At 45.3% G+C, this 12,908-nt stretch overlaps 2 protein-coding genes across 3 annotated transcripts in view; both read right to left on the bottom strand.

Annotated features, from left to right (window-relative positions):
- Positions 1-134: 134 nt before the first annotated feature.
- On the bottom strand, positions 135-6,483 carry cnih1 (cornichon family member 1). Of its 2 annotated transcripts, XM_065947777.1 has the most exons (6): positions 6,320-6,483; positions 4,936-5,004; positions 4,627-4,674; positions 1,340-1,452; positions 953-1,096; positions 135-799 (listed from the first exon to the last, which is right to left on the bottom strand). In XM_065947777.1, exons 1-6 carry the CDS (start codon positions 6,398-6,400, stop codon positions 772-774), a joined length of 483 nt encoding a protein of 160 aa, XP_065803849.1. In that variant the 5' UTR covers positions 6,401-6,483; the 3' UTR covers positions 135-771. The 2 variants fall into 2 exon arrangements, with proteins under 2 accessions (XP_065803849.1, XP_020516149.1); XM_020660493.3 differs by lacking the exon at positions 4,627-4,674 and having other exon boundaries at positions 6,320-6,480.
- Positions 6,484-7,056: 573 nt separating this feature from the next.
- gmfb (glia maturation factor, beta) overlaps positions 7,057-12,908 on the bottom strand; it is a 7,167-nt gene continuing 1,315 nt past the window's right edge. Inside the window, exons 2-7 of the mRNA XM_020626185.3 lie at positions 10,017-10,113; positions 9,835-9,884; positions 9,700-9,749; positions 9,541-9,623; positions 9,343-9,416; positions 7,057-9,181 (exon numbers count right to left, since the gene is read on the bottom strand). Coding sequence (XP_020481841.1) covers positions 9,110-9,181; positions 9,343-9,416; positions 9,541-9,623; positions 9,700-9,749; positions 9,835-9,884; positions 10,017-10,113 — 426 coding nt within the window. The 3' untranslated portion in view covers positions 7,057-9,109. The remainder of the gene's footprint in view (positions 9,182-9,342; positions 9,417-9,540; positions 9,624-9,699; positions 9,750-9,834; positions 9,885-10,016; positions 10,114-12,908) is intronic.

The raw sequence follows: 12,908 nt of genomic DNA, 5'->3' as shown, positions 1-12,908 counted from the left end.
TCGTTGTTGTGGTTAGTAGTATCTCAGGCTGAGGAGGAGGGGCCTCATGACATCACAGGACAGGCTAGTTTGAAACTAATAAAGCTAACGTTAGCCTTTCTTATCTGAAGTTGAAATCAAAGTGGAGTCGGGAGCAGAGTGGGAAATCTTTATTCAGATCAAACAAAGTTGTTTCTTCATGATTCTAAAACCGAGCGTCTCGTTCCCCGATGACAAACTAAAAAACAAGAATCAGAGCGACGGGACGACGAGCTACGACGACGAGCGATCAGAGAAACAGAATAAATAAAAACACTTTCAAACACGTTTTCTACAAACTCTCGTTACGTCTTCACCGTTCAGGTCATCGATGGCACACGCGCACACACACGATGATAAAAACACGTGATTGTCCCCGCGCCTCTCGTCTGAACACGCGGCGGGTATAAAGCGGACAGAGTCTGAACGACAGAAACATCTAAAGAAGTCTTAGCTAACCTGTCAACACTCAGGCTGGAAAAAAACTTTATTTAAATCCCAAAGAATGAAAAAAAACCAAACATGCCCGTTCAGATTCGTCTTCCATAAAAAGGTCGACAAGAGCGATGAGAGGAACGCTGAGGCCGAGAGGTTAAAACAGGATAACACGCTCTGTGTGTGTGTGTGTGTGTGTGTGTGTGTGTGTGGGGGGGTCGAGAGTTCATCTGTTAGAAATGGCGTCTTCTCCGGCGTGTTCCAGCACTCACATCATCGTGGTCGTTTTCTGTACATGCTCCTCCTCCAGCGCTCACTTTAAGAGCTCACCAGAACATAAATCATCCTGTTGGAAAGAACAGACAAAAATCAGCCGCCTTGTTGAAGTTTATATGCTACATGCTAGCATTCATGCTAACAGTACATAAGGGTTTGGTTTTAGGGTGAACCCGTTACGTATCTCAGTCCTCGACCAGAAACATGATGACCACGTTCTTACCCGTAAAGGTAGTAGAAGAAGGACAGGAGGTAGAACGCCAGTTTGCACCAGCCTTCTTTTTGACAGAACGCCAGGATGTCAGCGTTCATGATGGTCGTGGGGTCGTAGAGACCTGGACAGCTCATCACAGGTCTGCTCATATACCTGTAAGAAAACATGTTCAGCAAGTGTTTCTGTTTAAATGTGTTCTGCAGTTTTAAGGATCAAGTTCAGAATTTTAGCCGCCGCCATTTTGATTTTATGGAGTAAAAAGTGACCACAGAGCTTCAGTTAGCGATAGCTTGGTTAGCAAGATGCCAGACCTGTCGGGTGTGACCATATCAGTCCATGGACCCAGAGAAGACGTGGTGGAAGCTAACCACTTTAAATCGTTAGCTTAGTGCTCACCTCCACACATGGTAAGCTAGCAGCGGCAGGTTGAGACAGAGGGTGAGCCACTCGGCAGCGCAGAAGAACATCACGCAGAAGAAGAAGTGGATGAGATACTCTGGGAGGACGAGCTGTGAAGAAAGGAAACATGAGACGAGGTCAGAGGTCAGGAGTCTGTCAGCTGATCGACCGTTACCATGCGTGGAGTCACGCTGAACAACACGCCGAGTCCGAAGATGATCGCACTTTTACTAACGTCTGTGGAGTTACTGACGCTCGATCCAAAGAGGCGGAGCTCCAGCAGCTGGACGTGAGGAAACGTCCAGCGGTCTTTGGATCGAGCGTCAGTAAACTTTTTATCCAATGAGAAGCTGAGACGTCAAATAAGTAAATCTCCCTCCGTGAAACGATCGGACGAGTAAAGGTCTGACGTCATCAGGAAGTCAAACTCTTTCAGAATAAAATACTTCATCGCCGTGTTCACACAGAAAGACTTCAAAGTCTAAACCGAGAAAATAAAACAAAAAATACATATTCTGGAAGTTTATTCACGTGACGGTTGGTTAGCTAACATTACGTTTAGCAGCTCAATGTGCTAATCGAGAGACATGCTATGCTACGTTAGCTTTACTGTGGCGGAGGGGAGGGCTGCAGCTCAGGGCGGCCATCTTTTTAATAAAACATCAAGAATTTAGAATATGACACGTGTTCAAACATTAGCGAGCCAGCTTGGGGAGTTGCAGGTTTGTAGTGACCCTGTGTCTCTCCACCAATCAGAGAGCTACTGTCTGCAGAGATTACAGTTACTGAAGTCAAGAGGTCATGAAATGAGAGCGCCCTCTGCTGGATCAAACTGTAAACCACTTCAGACAGACTCAAGGTTTCCCCTGAATAAGAATTGACAGTCCACGATCTAACGGAGAAACGCGTGAAGGCGGCAATGTGTCCACAAAACCCGATGGGATCAAAGGCTTAAGAGTAAAACGATCTTTATGCATCATCATCTGTGGCGTGGGCCGCACTACACGAGTAAAGATAATACATCATAACGGCGTGATGTCATGTTACTTGAAACATCGAGTTAGTTGAGATAAATTTAAACGTGTCACTCAGTCGATGGCGTGAACGTCGACTTCAGTGTAACGTAAACAAACAGCTCGAACGCCGCAGGTCGTCTTTGACGGTGAACTTCTCTTCCTCCCGTCTGCGAGGACTGAACGCTCGACATTTAGAGTTAAACATGAAGATAACGTCACGAGACTAAAGACTTCCAGCTCGTGATTAAATGATAACCACGTCAGATTCCCGATGAAAACGTGCGCTGTGTGAAGAAACAAACTCAGCGATGTGGATAGAAAGGCTTAATGTGCTGCTTCGATGTCATGCATCATCTGAGCACAAATAGTAAAGGGAAGCCCATCGACAACTCGCTCTGCAGAAAACTCATGGACGTGTTCTGCAGCGAGGTCCTCGCACGCCACAGAAGGAGGAGCATGCTGAGCGCAGTGATGCAGCAGCCTGCCGGGTCACAGAGTCCGAGCTGGAGTGGGGGGGGGTCACAGGGGCAGATGGAGGCACCACATGGAAGCCATGCATTCGGGGGGGGGGGGGGGGGGCAAACCGACAGCCCACAGATGGAAAGGTGGGGGCGTGTGGGGAGAGGGAGGTGCAGGAGCGGGTGGGGGCTGGAATGTGGAGAAATCCTGCACTGTGCTGCCAAATACAAAACCACGCCAAATCACGCCGCTGACAATCCACACGCCGGTCAAAACTGCAGAGACTTAAATCAGAGCAATCTGGACTTTTCACTAAAAAAAACTCCTCCTACAATCAAACCAACAACCAATCAGATGTCTCAAATATTGCTGAGCTGGAGCGTATTGGAGCCGCCATCTGTCGTGGACCGCAGGTGAGCGAGGTTAGAGCCAACGCTCGGCGAGGAGCAGGGCGTGAAGCAGAGACGGTGAGGATGCTACAAAACCTTCAAATATATCTACACGTGTGTGTGTGTAGGGAATTAACCCACCCATCGAGTCCACGCACGCCGTTTAGAAACATTGGCGAGGTTTCGGTAGAGAATTGTTGACAATGTTTTTGTGCGATTTAGACGGGGACGTCTGCATTAGTTGATCTTAAAAAACTATAATAATAATAATATCGGGCGTCTGGGACTTCAATCTGAGCTGCCGTGGTTTTTAAATCTCTTTCCTCAAACTCGCCGCTCTCTGGAGCAGACCTCACACACACTGTGTCCTAACAGCACGCCAGCGCCGCATCCATTAAATATTTACATCTTTGCTATTTCCAGTTTCCTCTTGTAAGCATAACATGTGGGGCTTTTATTTTGAAGGTGGCCAAACTGAAGTGGTTTATTAACTGAAGTCTCGTTAATAAACGGCGAGCTGAAGAAAGTTTTTCTTCGTGTTGACAGGTCAAAAGTCAGTTAATGATCTCCTCTCTGTAAAACAATCTAACTCTCTGAGATAGGAGGGTAAGTGCCTCGTAGAGTCGCCTGCTTCCTCGTTCCTCGACCTTCAACGCGAGCAGCATAGAGGAAAATAGAAACGTGACGTTAATATGGCACGCTGCGTGCTGTTAGAATAACCCTCTTATTATGTTATTTGCAAAAACAAACGCTGCTATTGGACGACTCTGATGAGACATTTGACGCTGTAACCGTCTGTTTCAAACCGGCCTGTTTCTACCCGTAAAAACTCATCAGCTTTTAAACTCTTTGTTCCTCTGTACGCACGCCATCGTCAGGACAGCACGCGTACACCTGCTTCTCTTAAACTCAAGTCCCCTCGCTCCCCGAGGGTCCCGGGACTCCCCTCGCTTCCCGGGGGTCCCGGGACTCCCCTTGCTTCCCGAGGGTCCCGGGACTCCCCTTGCTCCCCTCACTAGAACACTTTGCAAACTGAGGGTAGGTTGTAATAAAAATCATGCAAGTTTTGAGCATTTGCAAGTCTTTTCAGTTAACAGCTAAACGTTAACTACGTGCTGAATATTTAAACACACAGGAAGTAGCTTAGCATGTAGCCACTTTAGTTTGTGATCACAGATATTCAAACTAACAGAAGATCCATAAAGCTCATCCTCTTGCAGCGGCTCCACCAACATATTAAAGACTTTTCCTACATGACGGTGACACACCTGAAGCACAGGTGGCACAGAGTCTAATCCCAGGCTGAGCTCTCGTCTGAGATTAGTTAACTGAAAAGACGTTTGCAAACACTTCTCCGTGCAAAATGACAAGACTGCAGACTGAGTCGAACTGAGCGGGCATTTGAAAGATTGGTACAAACCTTCAATGCAATTTTGACTCTTTTTATCTTTTTGACCTTTTCAACTGTCTTTTTGCCGATAAAAAAAAAGAAGTGAAAAAATAAAAAAAGAAGAAGCAGATTAGGAAAAACAAAAACAACAAAAAGGCGTTAAGAGTTGGACAGCTGACAAGATCACTGAATTCAGAACAGGCAGGTTATTTAGCATAACAGTGCAGAGAAATGATTGAAAAAGAGAGGGAGGTGGAGAAAGTCACCCTCAGTACATTAGAGCTTTAATGCATGCACTCAAAGAGGCCAGGAAGGGGGGGGGGGGGGGGGGTCACTTACCGGATTTAAAGTGTTACACTGATCTATGGGATTCTTGTAATCAGTCTTCAGCTCATCAAATGCTATTATCTGGGGGGGACAAGACCATCACAGAGTTACTATGGACACACAGCAGTTTCTCATTTTCACAACAAATCTTTTCTAAACATAGTCAGTTTCCTGTCTCTTTCAAAATAAAATACAGACTTCTCCTAAAGTGAAGCTGCTCCATTGTCCCTTCTGGGCCTCCGTACATGTGTGGTGGTGACTGTGTCTGCAGAGACTCTGTCCTCTCACTGCATTTTACTGTTCTGCTTTGTGACGGTTGACTCGGTAGAGTTGGTCTTCTCTCAACCGGAAGGTCAGGGGTTTGATTTCCTTCCTTCAGCCACATATGCAATGTTTCTTTGGGCACGATACATAGAATGGATTCATTACTTTACACTGTTCACTTTTAGTAGTCACAACGAGACTAGAAAAGAACTCTGCAAGCTCAAGTCTATTGACCATTTCCGTCCTGCAGGGAGTGTGTGAACGCAGGGGGAGGGGCCAGTTTGAATGTAGAGTTTATAAGCTGATGCAGAGCTGGATAAACACTGAAGCTTCAGAGTCCACCACATGGTGACCTGAGTGAGGGGGGGGGGGGGACAGCTCTCTATGATGTTTAGAATTTAGACTGCAGTACACATTTTAAACACTAGGGGCAGAGTTACATACTGCTCCTTTAAATTCTATAATTCTCCCTTTTTGTTGTGATAACAATAACATGATTTATTGTGCAGCCTAAAAGATTGCTGTGATTGATCTTTGCCAGATTTACTGTCACATTAAAAAGATCAAGTTAAATCTGTATTTCATGTCAGGTTCATTCCTTTAGTCTGATTTAACAGTTCTCTCTAACTGTACCAGCTGTGAGTCACGTCACTAAACGTTGTTCTGCTTTCACTGACGTTTTGACGTTTTGACGACAGGATGAATTGTTTTTACGACAGGATGAATTGTTTTTACGACAGGATGAATTGTTTTTACGACAGGATGAATTGTTTTTACGACAGGATGAATTGTTTTTACGACAGGATGAATTGTGACACGTCGTTTAATAGGAGGAAACATCAGAGTTAACGTTAGCAGTGCATGCTAACAACGAGGCTAACTAGCTTAGCAGTTCAGTGAGACTACAAGTTAACAAACGTTCCGTGTTAGTTAAACACTTACAGAGATGAAACATTTGAATTAGTGTTTCATCTCCAGCTAACATTAGCCGTTTGGTTCGGACAAACTCGGGTGAGTAACGGAAAAACCCGAACCCCATCCCGAAGCTGGCCTAACGTTAGCCCGAGCCCGCCTCGTTCCCGCTCTCTCACGTCAATCAGCGGAGAACAAACATGTCTGACGTCATACTTACGTGCCAGATAGCGAAGAAGATGAGAGCCGCTGTGAGCAGCAGAGCCAACATGTAACAAAAGGCCGCGAATGTGAACGCCATGTTTTGAGAGTTCGCTCAGCTCGGGTCCTGCTGCTCAGCGGCTCCGGGCTCAGATTTGTGTCCTTCTTCTTCTGCAGTGACACTTCATCTGCGTGGCAGCCATAGTGCTGCATTACTGCCACCTTGTGGACTCTTTTCTTAGTGCAGGGTCGTTCAAAGAGACGTATGCTGCCTTCAATTGCTCCTCGAAAATATCGTATTTACGAGAATTAATCACATTTTGTGATGTTTATATCTGTAAATATTGTTCATATATTTAATTCCCTGTGCTTGTACATAGCTTATTATTCTTCAGATACTCTCACTTTGTTGGAAAAATATTTTATAACTCAGGACATCAAATGACTGAACTCTAATGATGACCTCTATGAGTTTTATTTTGATTTTATGGATGTTTTTATACGTTTCCTGCTGTGGCCTGATAAACTCCATGTGTCTGTCTCTCTACATGTTTATTATTTTCACCTGGCTGCTAAACTAATTTCCCCTCTGGGACAATTAATTTAAAATTATTCTATATTCCCTACTGCTGCTACATTGTGTTTAAGACCAACTGGTTATTAACCTCCCAGGTTAATAAATTCTTTCTGATTCTGATCCATGGTACTAATGGGTCACACGTCCGTATGAAACAGAAGAATCTAGAGAGCAGCGGGTTAAACATCACCGTCATTTTATTTGTTCAACAGGATAACAGACACTTTATAAAGTACGAGAAAATACAAATATGTCAAGTTTCACTGACGCTATGAGGCAGCTGCTTTTTCTTACAAAGGAATGAGAAGTTCTTAAAGACACACCGTCAGGTTAAAGAGGATTAAAATAGAACAGGAGGGTCATGGATCAGATCCACAGGATGCAACAGATCCAGCTGAACCCATCAGGACGAGAATCTGACGGTTAGAGGAGGAACAGAGGAGAGACACGTGCAGCTCGTTTTTTATTCACATATTTAAATCTCAAAGAATTCAACAGAAAGGCAGTCAGACTTCCTGTTTGTATTTAGTGTTAAAGGTGTTTTTTTAGGGTCGTTAAACTTTATGGTCAGTAGGTTCGGGTATTATTAACTCGTAAGTCTCGCCGCGGCGTCCCCGTCAATGATTCACGTCCAACATCAAAACACGACATGACAGGAAGGGATTGTGCGTACGAATCTCGTCAAGAAAATCTGTTTCCTTAATTTAATTTACCGACATTTGAAAAAGACAGAAACGGCGTCTGTTTGACTTCAAGTTCAAACAAAGTTAGTGTTTTAAAATCTCCTCTGTGTCGTGTTTCTTCTCTTTAAAGACTGAAACATTCATCATCACAAACAGCTGTTAATGCACCAAATGATCCAACAATCAGCACGACGCCGCTAACGGCGCCCTGTGTTTAAAAAACCGTCACGGAGGTCTGCAGTTTGAATGAACTGGAATGTTTCAGCACCGCGTCACGCGTTCGTGTGGAACGCTGCATTCACGTGCTGTCGGAATAATCAGAAGAATGAGTTTCTGTCTGGGAGAGTTTTGGTTTCCTTCCCACAGAACCCAGAAGTGATTTTAAACTTTGACATTTCTCAAATGTGTCTCTGTAAAAGGACCTGCTGAAGTTCTGAAACATGAAATACATTTTAATATCGTGTTCACTCGTAATAACCACGAAGAGACCGCCACGTGAATGCAGCGCTGGTCGTGCAGGTCGTAGTGTTGGAGAGATTGATTCAGCAGTTTAACAAACGTAGAATTCAAAACCTTTAAGGAGAGACTGATGCTCGTTTGGTCTCTGGACTGCAGCAGGTTCGACTGACAGGAAAGATTTATTTACATGAAACTACAAACAGCAGAAACTATCAGAACTACAAAAAAGAGAGAGAGGAAGAGTTGATACCACAGACTGGACAGAGATGGACAGAGATGGACGACATGACATCCTCAAAGTGAAGCCAAAACATTCAGAGCTCCCCCTGCTGACTGGCTGCAGTACAACTCATAAGCTCCGCCTCCTCCATGTTACCAGATGAGACATGAGTCATACGGTTTCTGTCGTTATATTTCTCATTACGCTGAGTGACAAGTTTAGTTTTGATTCATGATATATAAAGGAGTGATTGACAGCTCTGTCGACCAATGAGGCTCCTGTGTCACTGTGCAGATTATCAGAGGAAACGTAACGAACACAGGAGTCCTATAGCGATGATTGTCTGTTCTGGACTGACCCCACCTGAGCAACCTTTGACCTTAAAAAGAATGTTTAATTAGCACTCTAAGAGGAAGGGGCGGGGCATCAGTAACGTGCCGCAGACTCTGACATGTCAGCGGCCATTAGGTCGTTTTGGCTTCACTTTGGACACTCGTCGTCCATCTTTCTACACGCTCAGTGGTCGAACGCGTCCTGAATGGCGATGCGGAGGAAGGCCGATGAGTTCCATCTCTTCTATCGCCGTTAAAGTTACGGAGTGTTAATGGAACAAAGACACGTTACTGGCACATGGAACAGACCGGAGGTCAGTTTTAGGCGGGCGGATGGGCGGGGTTTGGTACGCACAGACGTTCTGAACAGGAAGTTACCGAGGTCAACCAGCAGACGCCTAAAACTGAGCACAGGACTGTTTGATGGATCAGGGCAGAAAGAGGAGGGGACATTAAGGGTGGCGTGCTCTCCCAAAGACGAGACACGATCTGGATCCTCCTCACGTCCCAGACCCACAGGGGGGGTGGGGGGGGGCCTTTAGCCGAAGAAGCCGAGTCTCTCTCGGAGCCAGTCCTCCGTCAGATCCTCAGTGGCTCGGATCTCAAACACCTTCAAGAAAAGAGATTCATGTGAAGATAAACGCCACCTGATCACGCCGTCTGCACGCTTCTTCTTTTACTGAACAACAACTCTGATTATATTTGGAACAAAGACTGGAGGACTCTGTGTGTCCCAAACAACACCAAGAAGATCACAAACGCCTCACTCACCTTTGACAGCTGAGCAGCTTTTACCAGGACCTGTCTACTTCCTGCGTACATCATCTGCAGCTCCATTTTGCAACCTACACACACACACACACACACGCGCTGTCACAAACCGCTCGGCCTGATCCAATAAGAACGCAGTACGCCCGCTAACAGCCCCCCTGTGCAGGAACAGCCTCAAAGTGTTTACAGGTATCTCACCTGCTGGACTGGAGAAGATGAAGCAGAGGGGATAGGACACCCGGCCGTCGTCGTGCTGGTACTTGTAGCTGTAGACGATGAACGTTGGCGGCGTTAAGGAGCGTTCACACACGTCACACTCAGAACAGACGACAGAGAAACTTTAAACTGAAAGGATATCTGGGCTGTCTCTCTGGCAGCTCTTCTTTCAGGTCGTCAGGAGAAATGTCCTGAAAATAAAGAAACACATCAAACATTCAGAGTCTGTTCTGGGGTCAGAGGTCGCTCGTAGATCTGAAACGTCAGAGGACTGACCTCATGCTCCTCATCGAGAACCACCAGCTGTCGCTCTTTATCAATCTTCACTGAAGACACAAACAGTAACAGTTACTCAACAGCCAATCAGAGAGCCGGGCATCACCTGACCTCGTCATGCAGCTCGTTCCTGATCCTGATCTTTACAACATGTTTGTAACGTTCAGAGAGCGAGTACTCACTGATGATGGCGGCGTTGTTGGTCTCCTTACGGAAACGGAAAGCCTTCAGCTTCTTGATGAGCTCTTCATCCACGTCACACACCACCAGTGATTCACTCTGCAGAACAGACAGCTGTTGATCTGAAGAATCACTGTGTAGCGGCGTTCCTGAATATGAGGTTGGGCCTAATATATTTGTCTGACGCGCTTTCAAAAGAATACTGTGATCCGTAAAAATAAGTTTGACTTTTTTATTAACGTAAAAAAGATAATCAACTTAACTTATAATAACGTGCATTAACTCATAATCACAGTGAGCCAGAAACAATAGCGGTCAACAAAAAATACGGCCACCCCACTCACCCCCTCTCTTCCACTGAGAACAAAAGGTGAACAGGTGAGTTAAATCAACACATCTCCGCCCATACCCATGTGACCCGACATCCCCTCACTCAACACAATCCTAATAAATGATATAATAATCAATAACCCAAAACACCAATATATAACAGACTACCTTAACCTTAAATAAATAGCACAAAGACAATTACACCAATCGATGGCTCCAACACACTGTGTCTTCCTCAGAGTCAGTACAAAGCCCTCCTCCTCACAGAGTCCTCTCTGATTGGTTGATAAGCAGACCCCGTTAACCAATACGGTGACAGCACTTTTGTTACTGATGCCTCATTTCTATCTTTTTAGATTGTAGATTGTAAATATGACCAGAAGAAGTCTGAGTGTTGTCCCTGTCTGTCCCTGCAGGGGGCGCTGGAGTCCCATCGATGGCGCCCCCCGTCTGTCCCTGCAGGGGGCGCTGGAGTCCCATCGATGGCGGTCTCCATGCTGGAAATGCTGTCTCAGTCTAACTTTCAGTCAACCTAACGACAGGCTGAGAGCTGGAGCTGAGGCAGGTTTTAAACCTCCTGACAAACCGTTACACCGCGCCCACCTGTCAATCAGGTCAGCTACACGCCTTATTGTGAATAACTGTTAGCTAACTAACAGCTAACTGTTAGCTAACTGTCAGCGAACTGTCATCGAACTAACAGCTAACTGTTAGCTAACTGTCAGCGAACTGTCAGCGAACTGTCATCGAACTAACAGCTAACTGTCAGCTAACTAACAGCTAACTAACAGCTAACTGTCAGCGAACTGTCAGCGAACTGTCATCGAACTAACAGCTAACTGTCAGCTAACTAACAGCTAACTAACAGCTAACTGTCAGCGAACTAACAGCTTACTAACAGCTGACTGTCAGCTGACTAACAGCTAACTAACAGCTAACTGTCAGCTGACTAACAGCTAACTAACAGCTAACTGTCAGCTGACTAACAGCTAACTGTCAGCTAACTAACAGCTAACTAACAGCTAACTGTCAGCTGACTAACAGCTAACTAACAGCTGACTGTCAGCTGACTAACAGCTTACTAACAGCTGACTGTCAGCTGACTAACAGCTAACTAACAGCTAACTGTCAGCTGACTAACAGCTAACTAACAGCTAACTGTCAGCTGACTAACAGCTAACTGTCAGCTAACTAACAGCTAACTAACAGCTAACTGTCAGCTGACTAACAGCTAACTAACAGCTGACTGTCAGCTGACTAACAGCTAACTGTCAGCTAACTAACAGCTAACTAACAGCTGACTGTCAGCTGACTAACAGCTAACTAACAGCTAACTGTCAGCTGACTAACAGCTGACTGTCAGCTGACTAACAGCTAACTAACAGCTGACTAACAGCTAACTAACAGCTGACTGTCAGCTGACTAACAGCTAACTAACAGCTAACTGTCAGCTGACTAACAGCTAACTGTCAGCTAACTAACAGCTAACTAACAGCTAACTGTCAGCTGACTAACAGCTAACTAACAGCTAACTGTCAGCTGACTAACAGCTGACTGTCAGCTGACTAACAGCTAACTAACAGCTAACTGTCAGCTGACTAACAGCTAACTGTCAGCTAACTAACAGCTAACTAACAGCTAACTGTCAGCTGACTAACAGCTTACTAACAGCTGACTGTCAGCTGACTAACAGCTAACTAACAGCTGACTAACAGCTGACTAACAGCTGACTGTCAGCTGACTAACAGCTAACTAACAGCTAACTGTCAGCTGACTAACAGCTAACTGTCAGCTGACTAACAGCTAACTGTCAGCTAACTAACAGCTAACTAACAGCTAACTGTCAGCTGACTAACAGCTAACTAACAGCTAACTGTCAGCTGACTAACAGCTGACTGTCAGCTGACTAACAGCTAACTAACAGCTAACTGTCAGCTGACTAACAGCTAACTGTCAGCTAACTAACAGCTAACTAACAGCTAACTGTCAGCTGACTAACAGCTTACTAACAGCTGACTGTCAGCTGACTAACAGCTTACTAACAGCTGACTGTCAGCTGACTAACAGCTGACTGTCAGCTGACTAACAGCTGACTAACAGCTGACTGTCAGCTGACTAACAGCTGACTGTCAGCTGACTAACAGCTTACTAACAGCTGACTGTCAGCTGACTAACAGCTGACTGTCAGCTGACTAACAGCTGACTAACAGCTGACTGTCAGCTGACTAACAGCTAACTAACAGCTGACTGTCAGCTAACTAACAGCTAACTAACAGCTGACTGTCAGCTAACTAACAGCTAACTAACAGCTGACTAACAGCTAACTGTCAGCTAACTAACAGCTGACTGTCAGCTAACTATCAGCTAACTAACAGCTAACTAACAGCTAACTGTCAGCTAACTAACAGCTAACTAACAGCTAACTGTCAGCAAACTAACAGCTAACTAACAGCTAACTGTCAGCGAACTGTCATCGAACTAACAGCTAACTGTCAGCTAACTAACAGCTGACTGTCAGCTAACTAACAGCTGACTGTCAGCTAACTGTCAGCTAACTAACAGCT

This window comes from Labrus bergylta, chromosome 18 (genome assembly GCF_963930695.1).
Source record: "Labrus bergylta chromosome 18, fLabBer1.1, whole genome shotgun sequence".
NCBI classification, from domain to species: domain Eukaryota; kingdom Metazoa; phylum Chordata; class Actinopteri; order Labriformes; family Labridae; genus Labrus; species Labrus bergylta.
This window is presented reverse-complemented; position numbering and strand designations above follow the sequence as displayed.